Raw genomic sequence first — 19,749 nt, forward strand, 5'->3', positions numbered from 1 at the left:
TCACAGCCCCCATCTCTTTTTACTGCCGTATGAATAGCTCGATCTCCAGAAGCCGTTGCCCTTCTCAGCAGGGGAGTGGCAGTCGGCTCTCCACCCAATTAATAATGATTCTCCAGCCCAATGATGAATTGAGTGCCCTAATTGGATGGCATTGTGAAAACACTGAGAGAGGCCATAAAACTGATGTCACCAGAGCGATGATCAATCAACAAGATTGATACGCTGGATAACAACAACAATGGCATTGACGGCCCCTAAATGGAGCTTAGCATTTATAATCATTATACTTTTTTATCATGGTCTCCGACAGCTGCTCTTTAAAGTCTGAATGGGTCTGTTGACCACATTGTTGTTCAGAGGGAACATCATCAGCAGCTCGGTAGATAAGTGCTGTGAGATAAGTGGCTGCTGTGCGAGGCCGGTCCGGCCACGCTCCAGCGCTACTGCCCCAAGTTGGTTTGTGATCGAGTTACGCCATTGGTCAGCCACCCGATGTCCGGGAGTTCCCTCATTTACTGTCTCACTTCCAAAATGAACCGGCACATTTAATTATCTGACACCTTTTAGGGACTTTTTCCAAAATGGCACCCGGCAACAAATATAGCAACTTTTGAATAAAACTTCCTCAGAAGAGAGTCCACCAGTTTAGCCAGCTTGAAGGAGGCACCCCCAAAAACTGCAGCTCTTAGACATGCACTGCTAGCCCAGAACTTTTCTAGACTTTCCCCAGAGGAGCTGTTAATGTGAACGCAAATGTCCAAATGAGTGGAACCGGACATAAAACGGGCTTTGCACTGCCAGCACCCTCCTACCAAGTCTGTGTAATGTCCGACTGAGCCGATCAGGGCTGATAGAAGTCGGGATGCAAATACGAAACAATGGTGTCACAAAGATATTACCTTGTTCCACAATGGTTTTCAACTTCATCCTCCATTTCACACAATGACCACACACAGTCCAGAAATATACTTATTTAGTATTGACTTTGTCTTGTTGATGTTAGTAGATGAGCATTCGTGACAACAGGCACTGTTTTTGGGGTAGAAGGTAATATTCTAGCATGTGTTCACATCAGCATCAGTAGTAGTAGTCGCAGTGGGACTGATTATTTGCAATTTGCTCATAAGTGAGGAGTTGTAAATACAGAAGCAGTCTGCAACTACCGGCAACTTCACCAACCTGGACTCTTTTGAGGACGTCCATTCCTTCACTTCGACATTACTTAGCTCTTAATGGGTGTCTCCTGGCAGAATTACACATGGGTGATGGCTGGTATCACCAAACATTATCAGATCTCAATGATAGATGTCCTACATCCGACATAACCCAAGTCAGTGGAAGTGTGAGAGCAATCAGACTGGAGGAGGCAGATTGCAAATGTTTCTCACGTTATCAAACACGCTCACTGTTTTCTATCTTTTTCATTGTTCTCTGTGAGGTTTTCTATTAGCATCAACTTGTCTGTTCTGCTGAATGCTTTGGAATACAGACATATCACTTAAATATTGGATTCGCCCACGTCTGGGATGTGAGTTGTGTCTCCCGTTGAAAGAACAGGCGCTAGAGAGAGAGATAGAGAGAGGGAGGGAGCGAGAGAGAGAGAGAGAGGAGGTTGGATCCTTGAATAAATTGCCATCAGTTTGTCTCATTTACGGGGCAATCAGAAGCGTGCAATGCAGGCTGAAATTGAATTTTAGTAGTTGTGAAGCATCATCAATCAAAACAGTGTGAGCGTCTTAAGGTGAGGAATCATTTTGGCCAACATGGAACGTGTGGGATGTTCATTGGGAGAAACTGTAGCTGCGCCATTATTTCCAAATGTGGCACCAGCACAGTACTTAGCGAGCCTCCTCTGCTTGGCTGCTGAAGTGGCAGAAAAAATCGCACAGACAACCTCATCTTCCTTGTTATAAAAGGCTAAATAGCAAACAATATTTGCACATAAACAAAAACCGGTATTAAAATCACCGTTAGGGCCTGGTCTTACACTTAGCCCACAGAGTGACACATTGTCCAGCTGCCACGTTGATTTATTGATACATTTATCAATTAAAACCTGGTCTGAAATCAATGGCTCAGTATTTCATTGATATTTTAAGGGCACATCATCAAAATAGCAACTATAGAACTGCACATGAGAGCACATACCACTACCAGTGTTTCCTTTTAATTATGAAGACAGTTGCGGCTGCCAAATTCTAATTTGTCACACCACAGTTTCTTAATGAAGCAATAAAATGTTCTCATAATAACTTTAGGGATCTCTAACTAGATTTGTTTTGCTCCGTGGCGGAATCTGTTGTGCATGAGAGCAACGTTCGTGCACGTGCATCCCATGGATTGAATGAATTCTGGGTGAAACTTAATTCCTTGATCCGCCCCTCAGATCCTTTCTCTCCCAACCTTCACCACATCCCTCCACCAAGTTTTGTGAAAATCTGTTCAGCAGTTTTTATTGCGTATTCTTGCTAACTAACTAACAAACAGACAAACAAAACATAGGTACTAAACATGTTGCTGCAGTTACTGCCTGTTCAGCTGCTCCACCTCAGGGAGCTTCGGTGGAATCCTTTCATCTCGAGCACAAGCAAATCGGTTTCATCTGCAGACGAGCATTCTCTTTTACTACCTGCAAAACTCCCCTTAGAATTACAACCTGCTATGGTGCAAGTGAAACAAAACCAACACGAGTGGATTTGGACACACCCTAAATGCACTTTCTCCATGTGCTTCAGACCGCTCCTTCGATTGTTTAAATACAGAGAGGAACCTGTGTTACATCAGTGTGAAGCCATATTTATTTCAAATCAATGTAAAAAGCTGTATTTGAATCGTTATGAATCCCGTGTGACGTCTGCACTTCCACCGAGGATATGCACAACGGACACAGTCCCCTTATATCCTATGCACTGTCAGAGCTGTGTGCTGTAATGAACTTCTCATGTGCTTAAAGAATGATGCAGGATGCATGGCGAGACAACTGACAGCCCCGTAATGTGTTTCCCAGCAGCCACCCGGCGACGAGCTCTCTCGGTGTGTCGCTCGCCATAAACCCACTGGAAAATCGATGGCCGATAAAGAGTTGTGTTCAGGGGGAGCCCCCTCTGATTAATGCAGACTGTCAGTGAGCATCATTAATGTATTTCTCTTTTAAAGAAAGTGTATCAAATACTCATTGTTTTTGGGGGGGGGGGAGGTTGTGTCGAGAGGCTCCTTCCCTGATGCTTAGATATTTGTGGATGGAGATATTTACATGTGCGAAGGTCACAGAAATCAGGGAGAAAGCCGGAGCCAAGTGTTTGTCTCAATGCTTCTAATGTAATACAGGTGTTCAGGTCTTGATTTACATCTGCATCGCCAGATATGATTCGATTCCATTTGAGATGGAGACGTCACATTTAGCCAAATCTCATCATTTTTGAAAACTTGAATAAAACTAGAAGATAACAGACAAAAGGAAGACACGCAGCTGGTATGGACTCACTCACATAACTCACGTTGGTTAACTTTATTTTGCCGATCTTAATTATTTAAAAAAGGACGATAAGAAAATTAATTTAAGTGAATCCGTGAATCTAAAAGGGTGATGTTAGGTTTAATGATAATCTTCAAGACACAGTAGTCATAGATATTATGACCTCTCCTCAAGAATAACATTTAATTAAACATTTTCGATCAGTGAATGTGATCAGAAAATTTTAAAATACACATAATGTATGTGCACATGTTTTCACCAATGTAAATATAGCAGTTAAATCCCTGTTTAACATTAAATGTATTGTAAATCTGCCCGAATACAGAACAAAACAAACAACAACATCCCTGCACTACCAATGTGCTTAAATTGATAGGCAGTGTGAACAATATTGCATTACTGTGAGAATAATAGAATGTTAAAGAGTAGTAAGTTAACCAGCATGTTTCAGCTCGACCTCTTCATCAGACTGTGAGAATAAACAAGCTGCTGACAGACCCATTCGTTTACTGTATGAAGAAGAGGAGGAGCATCATACAACCAAGCTGTCTTGGCTGTTTGTGGGGACGTAAATGTCCCAAGTCAGATGCTCCAGATATTTTCTGCAGTTTTTCGTGTGATGCCTCTGGTGAAATGTCCACAAAAACATGTGTGGCAAAGCTGAAGAAAAGAAAAAAGAATAAAAATACCTCAGGATGAAAAGGAGTGGCTATAGTACGCGTAGAAGAGGATGAAGATGTCAACTTGGAAAGACATCGACATTCAAGAGATTTTAACCATCAGGGCTGACATTTGCTGATATGCTATAAACAAAAACATGTGTTTTCTGTAGTGGAATGTATACGTCCTGCCTTCTGCATGACCTGGAAGATCTCCTTCTTTCTTCCTATGTGTAAAAGGCAAACTCAAGAAAATGTCTAGACGCAATTTTCTGCTAATCAGTTTCAACTGGAAGCAATGGAAAACAAAGGAAAAGGCCTTCAAGTGTGTTTCACTACAAAAGTTTTCAAGGTTAAATCAGAAAAAAAACAACATCAAACTAAAATCCTAATGGTTCTGACTCGTTTGCCGATCGAGAACATGTGTCCCCTTCCCACGACAAGACAGATTAACCTGCGCCTGCTGTCAATAATCAATAATAATGTGAAGTTTGCACTGAGAGGACAAGTTAATCCAGTCTCCTATTGTCCTGTTCTTTAGTAAACTAAGGGTTAATATCCTCTGGAGTCCAGCTGAGGATTAGGAAATGGAGGTTTAACTGCCTGTGCTAATGGTGGGTGTTTATCTCAATACTTTGTTTTGTCACTCCCCGACTCGCTCTCATTTCCGAAAGCTGTCCCTGGAGCCTCCACTCTTTGTAATGGCTTAGCTTTGTGAGCGCCACAGAACGGAGGGAAAGGAATAACAAGATTCTCATTTGGGCTCCATACACACTGCCCACAGATATCTGTATAATTGGTCCCGTTTTCATTCGGCTCTGTTGTTAAATGCACTAGCTATTAGGCTGGTGGTGCTGGTGCTGATTTCATGTGTTTGTTTATTGTTGGAAGGTGTGCGTCTTGTTTGTGTGAGCATGTGCGTGGGCCTGTAAAAGTGCTCAGAATCGTGTGTGTGTGTGTGTGTGTGTGTGGCAGATAGATAAAGAGTGTACTCTATCTCTCTCTCTCTCTCTCTCTCTCTCTCTCCCTCTCCTGCCCTCCCTCCCTCCCTCCCTCCCGGCTCTCTTCTTTCTGAGTTTGGTCGTGGTTCCCCCGGGGCCCCTGTCGCAGTAATGGCCTGCTCCTGATTGCTCTGATACAGGTTAGGAATATTGGCTTTAATGATGTGTAAAATGAGCAAGCAGTGCCTGTGACATTTACAGATGGCACCGCCTTGGCCTGTTCTTCCCAACTGCTCGTTAATTCACGGGAACGGCGAGCACTTCTTTAAGTGACTGCCTGATGCATGCATACGACACAACAAAACACGTCGCGCGCACAACACAACAATCGCTCACCTACCGCACCTCTGCACCTTGTCATCATTTCAGCCAAGTGTTCACACACAAATGGATTAAACAAAAAAACGAGGGAGTCCTCAAGGCTAAGAGCTGGTTGCTGAGTCCTTTCCGAGGGTTTTTCACGCCGGTCCTCCAGAGGTCTTCGGGAGGCTTAGACAGAATAGATGCTGCGCCGCTGCCCGCTGTATAGACAGCCCAGCTGGGCTGAGCACCGAGCCCTGGGGTGGTAATCTGGTCCACAGGTCCTCGCTGGTGCATCTGCTGCACACGCACAGCAAAAGAGGGATCACCGTCCTCGGGTCACCCTCTCACGTTCCACTTTGATTTCCAGGTCAAAGAAGTGCTGTACCTACATGATTTACACTTCTTTAAATCTGGGACATTGTTCCTTTAATGACAGCGATTAACTCAGAGTGTAAGAAACAATTTCAAGTAAACGTCATTTAAAAGAAAAAGTATCAAAGTTTCTAATCGCTGCTGCCAGCAACACTCTTCTGGAGTTTTCGAGCACCTAACTGAGAAGTTTGGTAATGCAGTTGCCTGGTAGGGGTTTAAAAACCCTTTGCTGCAACTTTAATGTAACTTGGCTGTTCATCCATTGTTCCATTCAAACATGTTTTCATGCTCCAGCCATATAGGCCTTCTTTAGAGGAAGTTACATTTATACCGTGTTCAATTCTTTATACTATATTCATCAAGCAGCATTTTACTGAAATATTTGATATTTTAATTTTTGGGGCCTGGATCATTGTATGTTATACAGCAGCTCAGCCAGGATGACACCAGACTCTGTACACAGGGTGTCCAGTCCCTCACCTGGGAATGGCTGCAGGTTCGGTTAGGACTTGAGCCTTTACTGCATGTCTTCACCTGCTCTGCCCAAAACTCAACATATATTTTGTATGTACATTTCTCATCTGTAAGCAGTAAATACAGCTGTCAGATAAATTCGGTTGTGTACATTTTCTTAATTTCTTTATTAAATACTAATAATAAGTTAAGTACAAGTACCTTTAAACTTCACTAGGTTAATGTACTTGCACTGCGCCCAGTAAACATTGAAATATATCCACCAACAATTTTGTTTTCGCGAGGCAGCCATTTATTATTTCACTTTATTGAATTGCGGTGATGTTGCTGCCAGAAGCCATCAAGCACAACATCTGTAACCGAGCGGTTCCCAAACAGTTTTATGATCCTTGTAAATGGTGGACGACTATCTCTACCCGTTCATCCCTCTTTGTAGCTCTATGGCCATTACACTCTAATTTCCTTTTTATTATGCCATGTTAATTAAGGAAAATCATATTTCGCTCATTCTTCACAGTTGGCTCCCCCCGTTGCCTTTGAATTGTGTTCTTCCTTGTCCGCCCACTAGCGGAGTCGTGTTAATTTATTTCTAATTGGCACGAACTTGTTGATTGTCGGCTCGCAGACGGATGTGGTCAGGAGGTTAATGCTCGTGTTAATGTGACAAGGTGATGGCTCCTGCGCCGGCCGTTCTCTAACTGCAACCATTGAGTAATAACAGAAGCGCTAATGGCCCCTTTTACAAGCTCATCATGGCAGGTGGCTGCAAGACGACGGTGATGCCTCTGACATGTTGTTCCGGCTCAGATTTAACATGTGTGTGTTTGATCAGCACTTTGACCTACAAGCCTCCATGCAGCATCATGGAGCCGAGTAATGACAATACCTGTGTCACGCGTAAAAACTTCCCCGCTGCACAGGCTCCTCTGTCTCTTTAGTGGCCACCGCGTCCCGCGTGCATATGCATGGAGAATTAGATTTGTTTTCCCTCGTATACTCATCAGTTTAAAAAAGCATCCATCCGTCGCTTTTTTAATCTCCATAATGAAAGTGTTTTAATGCCTCCAATTTATTGCCTGGGCAGCCAACAGAATAATTAGCTTTGTTCTGGGTTTTTTAAAAAGATTGAAAAACACAAGTACAACAACGTGCGAGTCCAGGAGCCACGGATTTTAATCAAATGCAAAGAAATCGATTTAATTTCTATGTTATCTAATTAATCAAGCTTTAATCCTTTTTAAATGTAATCTTTATTCTGTGTATTTTTTTGCTTTTATTGTCTTTCACCCTTTAGGTTCCTTTTTAAATTGACCATTTTGATATTTCTATTCGTGCCATGGCTTCAAAACGTCTCACCCACTGAAAGACTTCTTCACTCCGAGTCTAAATAAAGAGGTTCCCAAGTCTTTTATTGATTCTCTGTGACCTGTAGTCAATTTCACAAGCTAAATCAGATAATTGAAGTCGGTGTCGAGCTAATTGGATTATTGCTTTCCCCCTGAAGAGATCGCCCCTCCACCGCAGCACGGGGATCGCTACATTAGTGGCGTCCGTCAGACATCTGTCACCTGAGTGGCACGGGGCTACATCTAGCAACATGGGGGGGTCGTAAATATAAAGTGTAGTTGTCTTTTTAAAAACCGATGATTTGTCTGCTGATCTTTTTTTATCATCAGATTACCATGAATACAGGTTTCATTTGATAATAAAGGTTCCAGCGCTCATCAAATGTCAGAACGGATTAGAGACGAAACACATTAGTGCTTTTAGTGATAAATGACGTCAACACTTTGGGTGATTAATACACAACATTAATAACATATCAGCAGAACTATTTCCAGGACAAAGTGGATCAAATCTACACAGAAAAAAAAAAAACGACATTCCCCTTGTGTCTGCCCGCCTCCAGTCCTCCGAACATGCTTTATGCAAATGAGACGACTATTTGCATAGGCATAATTAGGTAATTACAAATCATTTGGCTATGAGCTCAAGCATGTGCAGAGACCAGAGATGTTACACGAGTCACATTGTACAGTAGCGAGTTAATGAATTGCTTCCGAGCAGCGGAGGCATCGCGGCATGTGTTGGAACATATGTCGTGTCAGAGCCCTTGTTTGGAAACGACAGGTGACATGTTCATAAGTCTCGGTTTAACACGAAGGGAGGACGGAACGTAGCCACTTTGGATTCACTCTCTTCAAAACCGCTTTAAGGTCAAGTTCAATAAAAATAAATCAAATACACAACATGGATGGTTTTCAGTTGTTTAAACAATCAAGTTGAGTCTGCAGAATAATAAAAACCCAAATGACCTGTCTCATTATATCACGGCCTTCAAAAGAAGTTGTGTAGGACCTTACAACGTCAAAAACAAACAGACAATCTTGAAATATCAGCAGCCAGTGCCAGAAGTTTGTTTAGAAGTCACGATTCTAATTTGTCTCTAAAAACACACTTATTATCCCCTGGAGGGTCATCAGAGGTATTTCTTGGAAAGGTGGTGAGGTCAAAAGGCTGGAATCCAAATTGGGATTCTTTTTGGTTTGTTTGTTCTTTGACCGATATCACTGTAGCTGATTGTCAGAGATGGTCTCGACATATTAGATTCCATCTGACAAAACTTTATCCGGTGTGATTCCGACCTAACTGAGACTGAGTCTTCTGGGGAGTTGAGCAAACATGAAAGAACAGCGCAGCCGAGGTCTGACCCCAACCTGAAAGGGAATCTTGTTTTTGTGTCTGAATTCATATGCAGTGTAAAAAAATCAAGTAGAAAGCCCAGCCAACGTGACTGAACCCGACGGGAGCCGGAATATCATTAAAAGAATATTGTCCAAACCCGTCCCCACACTCTTCAGTGAAGGTTGTGTACGAGTTGGAACCAGTGGCGAAAAGAAGCAATGACTCAAAATTGGAGAAACTCATGGGGAATCTATATTTACCGGAGCAACGAAGATGAGGTCAGAAGCAACCTGATTTTGATATTTTCACCAGGATGTACAAGGACCCTTGAGAAACTGTTGCTGCGCCATTATCTCCAAACCTTGTGCAACAGTAGTGAGCAAGACTCTTCTGCTTCTGCTCACAGACATATTACACAACCTCAAGTTCTTTCTTTTTAACGATGGAACGCTAAATGGAAAACAACAGCTGCACATAAACTCTCAAATAGGTTAAAGGCTTTAAAATCACCGTTATGTCTCCAGCTTGCCCCTGGTCCCAACGTGGCCCCAAATCATGAAACATCTTTTCTATCATTTTTTTCTTTACTGATTGAGTTCATACAGAAACACGATAACAACTTGAGGGTGAGTCCAAATAAGTGCTTAAAGCATAAAAGAAGGTTGAATCATAAGAAGACCTCGTAAACATAAAGTGTATTATTGTGCTGCTGGTGATTAGTAATTGCGATGCTCTTTTGAAGCAGCAAATGGAATCAAAACTATATGTTGGCATTTATGAGTTTATGAGATTGTGAGGGCATCATCAAACAAAGCGGCTTTGCCACAGGACCACAGGAGGGGCCGAGAAATCACTACCAATGTTGCTGAGTTTAACGGGAGCTCAGTCCGTCGAGTATCCGTGCATTGACCGGCCTCAATCACTGAGCCGCTGATTTGCAGAGTCAGATTGCTCAGCCTGTGTGTTTGTGTGTGTGTGTGTGTGTTTGCTGCTCAAGCTGACGTGTGCTTCCTCCATGTGGTGACAGATGATTTTCTACCACACAGATATGCATCAGAAATGAACCACGTGCTCACGCCACGTCCAAAAAACCTAAACAGCGCCCCCTTGCCTTCTCGATTAAGCTAAGTGATTTTTTTTCCGTTTGTGTTTTTCAGAGCAAGAGGATTCCTTTGAGTTCATCATCGTGTCGCTGACGGGTCAGACGTGGAACTTTGAGGCGTCCACGTACGAGGAGCGGGAGCTGTGGGTCCAATCGATCGAGAGCCAGATCTTCGCCAGCCTGCAGTCGTGTGAGAGCATCAAAAATAAGGTACGGTCGAACTGGACAGGGGGATTCTGGGCAGATCATCGGATTACAGCATCGTCATCATGTTTGAATTCTGCTGCTTCACTCTCACACACACACACACACCTCCTTCCTGTCCGACCTTTATTGTGCCCTCACCCTCCACCGCCCACCACAAGCTGTCACATGTGGGAGGTTGTCAGACAGGTGCGCCGCAGTGATCTCTCATTAGAACTGACAGACATCAGAGACAGAACACGGCTTGTGTCAGCACACCGGGGAGACGCGGCCTCATTTTCATATTCATATTCCCTCTGCCCTCGGCCAAACATGTCTTCCCTCCTTCCCTCCCCATCACCTGTTGTCTGTGCTTTGAGTCTGTTTGTAATGTTCTTCTTTTTTTTTTCGCCTTCACTTACTCTTGCAATGATTAGTTCCTGCCGACTTATTCTCTGCCCCTGGTTCGTTTACAGTCTCGGTTAGGAAGCCAAAGCGATGCGATGGCCATTCAGTCCGTGCGTAACGTGAGGGGGAACAGCTTCTGTGTGGACTGTGACGGACCCAGTGAGTATGAGTCTTCATCTGAACACATGATGTCCTACACACAAAGGATTTGTTATAATAAGAAACTAAACTTTTTCTGTGCATCTATATACGTTCAAAAGTTAGGCTTCATTTGGCTCGGAGTTAAACATGATGGGTATTACTTGTTATATCTTTACTCATGTATATCTATCTTTAAAATTGAAAAGTAGATTTTCTTATCATGACTAGGATCAGCCTTTACCACAGGATAAGTTAAATCTATGGCGTTGTAGCTCTCTTGCAACAGATTGCACATTCGACAACTGTAGCTTAAACTATAACTGTCTGTGTGGATGGTAACAACTTTATGGATAGCAAATAGCGCTGCACACAGCTACACTGCAGCATCAGCGTTGAACACCGAGTTAGAGAGCTCTTATGTTATTATGAGAGGTTTTTGTTTTTAATTGCTTCATTATGAAACTGTGCCGGTATAAATTAGATTATTGCAGACCGCCACAGTCTTTACGATTAATAGGAAACACTGAGAAGATTGTTTGGAACATCACAATGCAGTGTAATCTTAATAAAATTAAAACCTTGTAAATCATCAGTTCAGACAAATTGGCGAAGCTTCTCTCATTCTTCTGCGTTATCCTCATGATGGTTCTTCTGTCCTCTCCCATGCAGACCCAGACTGGGCCAGTTTGAACCTCGGCGCCCTGATGTGCATCGAGTGCTCGGGCATCCACAGGAACCTGGGCACCCACCTGTCCCGCGTCCGCTCCCTGGACCTGGACGACTGGCCGGTGGAGCTCAGCATGGTGATGACGGCCATCGGGAATGCGATGGCCAACAGCGTGTGGGAGGGCGCCTTGGAAGGATACAGCAAGCCGGGGAGCGACAGCATCAGGTTAGCACCCGTCTGCAAATAAAAAGGTGGCGCTTAATGAACCATAGCGGAGATTATAGAACGAGAAGCCAGAGCTGCCTTCTCCCCGTTAGCTGCCGTTTATTTGCCGGCCACATTTCAGCACAGGCACTTCACGCCACAAAATGCCCCATAAGAAGCACCAGGGGTCCATAAGTGTCAGAGTGTTGAGCCAGGGAAACAGTGTTTATGTTCCAGTCCGTACTGTACATAGTGATCACAATGCCTCAGCCAGTACCTTGTTGGCATCTATATCCGCCTCTCTTCTTTGTATCTCATATCTCCATCTGTTCTCGACCCATAATTCAGGAAAGTGTTGAGTGTGACATTTTGCACTTACCAGATAAATACCATGTCCTGCTCCAAATCCATCAAGTTTGTCACTTGACGCTAATCCAGAAAAGATGCTATCTCAACCAAATCCGAATCCTCAACAAACCCTCTGTTGCTGCTTTGCATCAGTGTATTTAATTGAAAGTTTTCCATGTTTTTGACATACGATACGTCCTTTAAGAAATGTACAAATCTCCACTCATCCTATGTTTCCCGGCCCTAACTCCCCTCGACGGCCCCTCTTCCCTCTGAGGTCCCCAGATCCGGTAGGAGGATTGTTTATCTCTCGGTGACAGGTGAGACCTTGCGTCCCAGTCTGACTAATGACCTGCTGTGTGGCTGTGCAGGTAATTAAGCACACCATTATGGAGTAACCCCACCCCCAAGAGCCAGGCCCTCGGGCCCCGAGCCGCCCTGTCACATATCCATCACACAGGGCCGGGTCATCACTCTGTCTGTCACCGAGAAAAGTGTCTGTGGGCTCTCGCTAGTGGCATTCCACTGTTTTAACATCGCAGCGTTAGAACTTTGTTAAAACAAGTGACAAACCAGCAAAGAAACATGACTGGGTTCTTTTTACTACGACCGTTACCCCGTCTGAGTTTCCTGATGCTACACCAGTCGATATCAATGAAGAATTACACAAATATGATCAAGTACAGCGTGAAGGCTTAACATGGGACCAGGATGCATGTTGTGCTGTCACCTAATTAGATATTGATGACACCACATTGATTAATCTGATCAGAGAAAGTGCTGTTGTATGCTTCCTTTTATTATAAATCGAATCTCAACCAGTGCTGAACATGACTTTGTATCAACCAGTCAATTATTTGAGTAATTTTCTAGCATGTAGAATATCTTTAGTTTATATAGTTGTGAATTAAAAACATGGTGAATAATAAAAAAGGGAAAATGACCATCATGAAAATTTGATTCCAGTAAACACTTAAATTGATTGATTTTGTGTATTTAAATGAGCCCATCATCCATTACATAATTGACATTTCAAAATGATAATTGTTTTTGTTGAATTTTTACGCATGTTTCCCATATGCATGTTTGTTGTGGGAAAGGTTTTAGGGAAATAGCAGCAATCCATTATGAACAACACCTATTTATACAAAAACAAGTCATGATCGTAGCTCTCTCACCTCGCTGTCTCACCAGTGTTGCATCTTTTGCAATTCAAAGAAAAGTCGTTGTTGCATGTTAATGCCGAGATGTAAAAAACAAAAACTGCACAGGCGTTGATGGTACTTTACATGCCAAGTTCACCAGTAGTTGACTTGGGAGTGAATATCGAATGTGTCCATTCCCACTGCAGACAAAAGTCAGATGTTAGTAGGGGGGGGGGGGGGTGGGTTTTTTTACCTGAGAAAAATGGGCTCTACTAATGATTTTGAACTTGTAACACTTCCATATATATTACTAGAAGCTCACTTTACTATGCAGAAGTCTGAGCACTGTACGATAACCAGGTACCAGATCAAATCAAGTTTAACGTTTCTTGTCAATTCATTTGTTTTGATATTCAGCACAAAATCATGAAAGTGCTGATCGTACACTGTGGTTCTGGGCTTTTGAAAAGACTTCAAACGAGCACATACGGAGTCATTGTGACTGTATTTATGTTTCCAAATGAACAAATCTTTGTTTTCTCAGTCCACTGAACCTCCCGAATCCATCCTCCGCTTCTTTCGGCCAGTTCAGCGCTGAATGATGGCCTACAGTTATTTATTGAATGGTATCTGTGCTAAAGTGCTCCACCGTGGACTTGATGAAAGATTATTGATGTTGATTCCTCTCCGTACCACTGTCAGTCCCACGTCGCCTCCAGCCGGAAGGTTCTTCATTGTCTCCAAAATCCAATGGTGTCCCGCGGCAGCGTCTCCATTAGTCTCCACTGTCAAACCATAAATCTCATTTGCAGCATAACTAATCCTCGGACAAAAAACTGCTTTTGTAAATATCACATATGGCCACTGGTCATTGAGAGGCTGCTGATTTTGTCGCTGATAGAAGATTGTAGCCTCGTGGGGTAAACGGTAGCATCAAATTATTTAGGCTTTATCGTGAATGATGAATTAAGACCCACTTAATGGGATGTAGTTTTTTCTTCATCTTTCTCTCTATACAATAAATCCTCCTCCTCCTCCTCCTCCTCTGTGGGTGATTCTCTTAAGTTGAGTGCAGCACATGCGAGAGGATTTTAATTGTGTCACACCAGTGACATGAAGCAGCTTTGTGATGGCACCTCGGCAGGCAGTGTATGGCTCCCGACTCCCACTAAACATTAGTGACACCTAATCTAAACGATTCAGTAACTACCTGAATATCAGCTCGGTGTCTGATTGAATGTCTCCTGCAAGACTAGTTTTACCTCTCGCATTTTTTGAGGTTTAACTTAAAGGCGTTCATCCACAAGATTGGTTTAGCTTATGATATTCAGGAAGGCAGGAACACAATATATAGATTTGTCGTACGCGGAGCCGCACGGCAACACTGAGATTACTGGTGTACGTCAGACTGATTGCAGGTTTTTAAATTGGAAACATGCTCATATCCTCGAGTGTCACCTGATGTAGAGGAAGAATGCACGGTTCCACTTTCTAATGAGTCACCTGTTATGTAGCATTTGAGGTGGAAATTAAAAAGGTAATAAATACTTTTCTTTTAAAGATTCATAGGCCATTACTAGGACAACATGATGGATCTTGAGGTTGTGGGAAACCCCTTTCCGGTTACTCCTTGGTAATAATGCATGTAAGGTTGTTAATCTATTAATAAATACAGATAAGGCTTCTCACTTTCTACCAAGTTGTAAATTCCGTAGGGTTGAGTTTCCATATGTTGTTATTAATACTCCGATTTTTGTCACAATATTTTTTAGCAACTCAGAAGTTGGCACTATTTATGTCCAATAACTTATCTGTACATTATTATTGATTTATTGAACACGAATGAAGCCTTTAGTGTCCATTAATAACCCATTCATGAAAGATTCTACCAACTGATTATGTCTGATCAGTTTACGGCTAAATAATCGGTGAGAGATCATTTGCGGACGCTCTGCATTGTGGCTGATCTCTGCGGTCAGCATATCGGGGGGGAGTTGTTCTTTTAATTAGCACCGGGGCGTCGTTGTGTTTTGCATGCAACCTCTAATTGCTTCACATGTTGGTGTTAGAAAACACCAGAAAGTATAACGGATACTGTGGGGGGGAGGTCCAACGACTAACTTTAGCCTTATCCTCTGCATGAGCTCACTCACACACACACACACACACACACACCCACACACACATGCACACACACACACAGACACCAGTTCTCATTTGGGGGAGATGTCCTGGAGCGTGGACGGATGTGGACGGCTATCCCTCACTGACGCGGGCCTCTCACTGTCACCCTCTGTGGGCTCCGCGCTGCCCTCGGCCACAGGCAGGTAATAGCTCTGATGAGAGCCCTCCACTTTGTTTCAGAAATAATTTGCCACTCCTGCCGCCTGCAGGGGCCGCGCGGTAATAAAAATGAATCACATCGCTAACCTCTCCCAACCTGGCCCCCGCTGCCCGTTTTAACCCTTCGTGCCCCGGCGGTGGCTTTTGGCTCGTCCTCTGCCGAGCTGTTTGAGTGAGGCTCCCGGTTCAGGATCCGTTCCGCCTCGGCCCGTGCGTTGGTCGTCTTCCAGGCCACTCACAGGTTAGGAGTCGCTGGGACGCCAACCCTCGGAAGAGCTTTCAGAATAGCCGGCCTTGCCAGGAGCCCTGGTGGAAGAGGAGTAATTAATTAAGACAAATTAATGATGGGGTCTTCCCCATGTCCACCCTCTCTCACTCTGTTCCTCTGTCAGTCCCTGCCTCCCTCTCTCTCTCTCTCTCTCTCTCCCCAAATGAAACCCACAGGTCAGTAATTAGCCCTGTGTGGGAGAAGTGGCACCACAGTCCCTAATTGCCCACATGCCATCGGGTTTCAGAGCCAGGTAGACGCAGAGGAAGGGCTGATTCATTGTGGCACAGTCCACTTAACCGATCCCATTTAGTCTCAATATTGTTAGCATTACGAAATCGTGACATAAGGCTCCAACCTGATGACGTGAAATAATAAGGACCCCCCCCCCCCCCCCTGGGCTTTTTACGCAAGGCCAGGGTTCAGCTGGGGTTAAAAGCATGAACATTTAAAGGTATTAGTTTATCTGGCTCAAAAACCCCGTCCACTCGATCACAAGGGGTCTGACAACCTCATTAATGTCACAATATATTCAGCCTCTCTCTCTGCCGGCCTCTCCACAGAGCTCAGAAATTGCCCTTGAAGGGAAGGGGGCATCTATTCCACTTGTAAAAATATTTGCCTAAATTCTTTTGCCGCCGTTATTCTCCGAGAGGAGCGCACCGTGTCCACACTGTACCCGCTGGACCGTGGGGGGGGCCTTATTTAGCACTTTTTCTGCTGCGGCGTTTACTGTGTTGCTCCGTCATTTCTGGCCCCTAGCAACCTTTGATGCTCTGGGGCCCTGCTTTCTTTCCCCGTTGTGTTCGCTTTTTCTTTTTCTTTTTTTTTTCTTTTTCATCTGTCTTCTCCCCTCTGCGCCCCCTCTTCGTCTTTCTGCTGCTGTCCCCTCTTCCTCACTCCCTTGTCTCCTCCCCACCCCTCGGTTTGTGGAAGTGGAGCTGTCGGCTGCATGGGAATCGGGCCCATACAAGTTGCCCACCCCCACTGAGCGGTCTGTTCAGGCTGCTCAGACCCCGAGCCCCCATCAACCCCCCCCCCCCCCCGAACCCTTCAACGCCACCATTTCTCCCCTTCACTGCGTCTGTTTGATGTGTCCGCAGTGAATTTGGATGCTCGGGGAAAGAGTGGGAGGAGCCCGAGGAGCTTTGATTGTTTATGGGGACTGTGCGTTTGAAAGATGTGCTGGTGGTGGGACGGACATCCTCCTCTTCCTATGGACCGATGCACCTTTATTGCAGGCGACCAGATTGGTCATTCTGTGGCTCCTCCGTCGCTGGCTCCGCCCCCCGCCCCCCTCTGTCTGAGTTTCCCTTCCTATAAATTCCCAGTTCGCCCTTTGTCTTTCAGGCTTGACTAATTATCCTTGTTTGTACCTCTTTATTTGAATTCAGTCATGTGTTCTTGACTCCGTGGGCCGGGTTTAGGAGAATCATTCCGCCATTTGCCACTTAATTAAGTCAGGGTCAGGATCCATTGCTCAACGGAGAGCTGAAGGGACAGAGCTCTAATAGAATTATAAAAGAGGCCTTTCTCTACTGTTAGGGCTGCCTTTATCTTGGTGGGCTCTGCGCAGGCAAATGAAAGGGGACACCAGGAATCCCATTTCCACTTAAGACTCGGTAAGCATTTTGGTGTTTGCCCAGGACTAACTCGCAAATAAAACTCTGTGAAAGCAAAGTTCAACAATGATGCTCAGCCGCGAGATAACTCTGAATAATGGAGGTGGTTTGTGGTGAAGCTTGTTTTTGACTTGAAAGAGGCAGAGGCATTTTTATTGGGATCTTTAAGCTCCTCTGTGTCCCCTCAGCAACAGAGAAATTCGGAACAAGCATGCGCTCCGAGCCGGGGTGGTGTCTCGTAACCTCTGCCCATGTGTAACCTTCATGTGTGTGTATATAAGAGGAACCATCAGTTCAATTTCCTTAATATCCCGCCTGCTGTGAAAATTCACTCTCCTCTCCCTCCCTCCCCGCCCTCCCCCTCCCTCCCGCTCGGACCAGGCGTTTTTTGACATGCTAAATCTTCCGATTTTATTTTTCTTCCTCCTGTGGTGAGGAAGTGTCCTTTTCAAGGGTCTCAGTTTCCCCCCTGACTGTCTAAACCCTACCTCTGTTTGGATTGTTTTTCTATTTCAAACAAAGAGACAGAAGGGGATTACCATTTCACTTCCTTCCACACTCTCTCTTTCAAGTGGCAGCAGCTGGGGAATTTTTAAAAAACCCACTGCTTGCTTGCTTTTGCTTTTCTTCTTCATAAAAAAAAAAGAAGCTGTGGTTGGATTGTGAGCTCGGCATCAGTCGTGAGCGAGGCCTGTTTTGTTTTTTTAGGGGGCCGTTTTTTTTTTTTTGCGCAGGCTAACAAAGTGTCCTCAGGGCTCCTTTCTGAGATGTTGACGTCTTCTTAATGGCTCTGCTCAGCCTTTTTGTTTCGCATCTCGGTGCTAACTTTCTGCCTCATTTAGCTCATATCAATTCACTGGGCTCTACAGATCCAGCGTCTCATTCAGGGTCTAGCTTTCTGCTGCACACGTTTGGACAACAGCTCTTACGCCGCTCGCTTCTTACCGCGCTAACATTTTTGTTAAAGGTTTCGATTCTGCCTGCGAGGGTTACTTCAGAGGTTGTTGTGTTTTTAGACTTTAATCCTCTTTGGCAGTTAAAAAAAGACAGAGGCACTTGTTTTCAAAGGCTCCACCGGAAATGGGAGGGGAGGGCAGGACAGCCCCTTCCTGCTCTGAGCAGTCCACTGCCTCTAAGGCCAATTGATTTGCTAACAGGCTTGTCCTCACATAATGACTGAGTGGGGATTGATGGAGGTCTTACACCATAAAACTCCGAGCCACTGCAATTGCCTGCCATTAGGGCTGTATTGTTGTTCACATAATACCCTCAGCCTTAAGAAAAGATTTGCTTATGGTGAAGCAGGGGAAAGGACTTCTCCCCGAAACAGGTTTTCTCCTGCTCCGGCTTTAAGACAATTTTAAGTAGCTTTATGAGCTTCCAGTTGTGCCTCGCAGTTCATCACTTGGTGCTTTGGCGCTGATAAAGGCTTTTCCATCACATTCTCAGCTCCTGTAGTTAGGGCCGGTGCCGCGCTCCTCTGTGCAAGACGAACTGCTCCGCGAGGAGAATCTGGCAGCTGACATATGAGTCTGAAAATGGTTGCTGTCTGTGGTGAGTTGGCAGCCATGACACCCAGCCGCGAAGGTCGTAATCAGGGAGAGAGAGTAATGCCGAACTGGTTACAATCGTTGAAAATGGCGGCTGTAATTGAAAAGGAGCTATTTGAAGTACATAAAGGGCAGGTTCACCTAAATTACAACATATTTTCTGATATTCAAATATTTTTTGCCGAGCCCTGGTGGTACATGTGCAGATAGTTTTGATTTTATTGTCCGTTAATTTTGAGATGTCACTGAGAACCACATTTTAAGGAGGTACTGCTTTTTAAAAATAAATTATGTCAAGGTCATTGGATGAGATTAAACAGGATGTTGAATCTGGGAAAATAAGCATCAACAAATAATATTATCAACCAAATATTATCTGTATTGACAAAGCCTGATGTAGCTTATCCGTCTGTATCATAGATTTACATTGTCCGTTACTTTCTTCCAGCATTTCCCACACAATGTATTCAATCTGTGGCTGTAGCAGGGGTGCTCACTTCTCAGGTTAACCGAATAATGAGTAATAGACAAGTGTCGCTGAAACTATGAGGACTGATTGTCCACGTGGATAGTTACAACTTTAAGGTGTAATAGCAAACAACTCTGCAAGGAGCTGCTATGCGTTGCAGCAACAGGTATTCTATGTTTTAAAGAGGAGTGGTGAGATAGGCTGTTAGAGAACCCCTCTAGTTAAATTTGAGTTAATACCGCAAACAACAATAAATTTGCTGGTGCATCAAGTCTCTGCTATTTAAATAGTCCCTGACTAATTGATTTTTTTTACCAATATTTAAGTAAT

The 19,749-nt window shown here is 44.2% G+C and overlaps 1 protein-coding gene across 2 annotated transcripts in view; it reads left to right on the forward strand.

The window, feature by feature from the left end:
- agap3 (ArfGAP with GTPase domain, ankyrin repeat and PH domain 3) overlaps positions 1-19,749 on the forward strand; it is a 114,803-nt gene that overhangs the window by 90,469 nt on the left and 4,585 nt on the right. For both annotated transcript variants that reach the window (XM_062404450.1, XM_062404449.1), the window contains exons 14-16: positions 10,127-10,281; positions 10,731-10,821; positions 11,473-11,695. In XM_062404450.1, coding sequence (XP_062260434.1) covers positions 10,127-10,281; positions 10,731-10,821; positions 11,473-11,695 — 469 coding nt within the window. The remainder of the gene's footprint in view (positions 1-10,126; positions 10,282-10,730; positions 10,822-11,472; positions 11,696-19,749) is intronic.

Source organism: Platichthys flesus, chromosome 14 (genome assembly GCF_949316205.1).
Source record: "Platichthys flesus chromosome 14, fPlaFle2.1, whole genome shotgun sequence".
Classification (NCBI taxonomy): Eukaryota; Metazoa; Chordata; class Actinopteri; order Pleuronectiformes; family Pleuronectidae; genus Platichthys; species Platichthys flesus.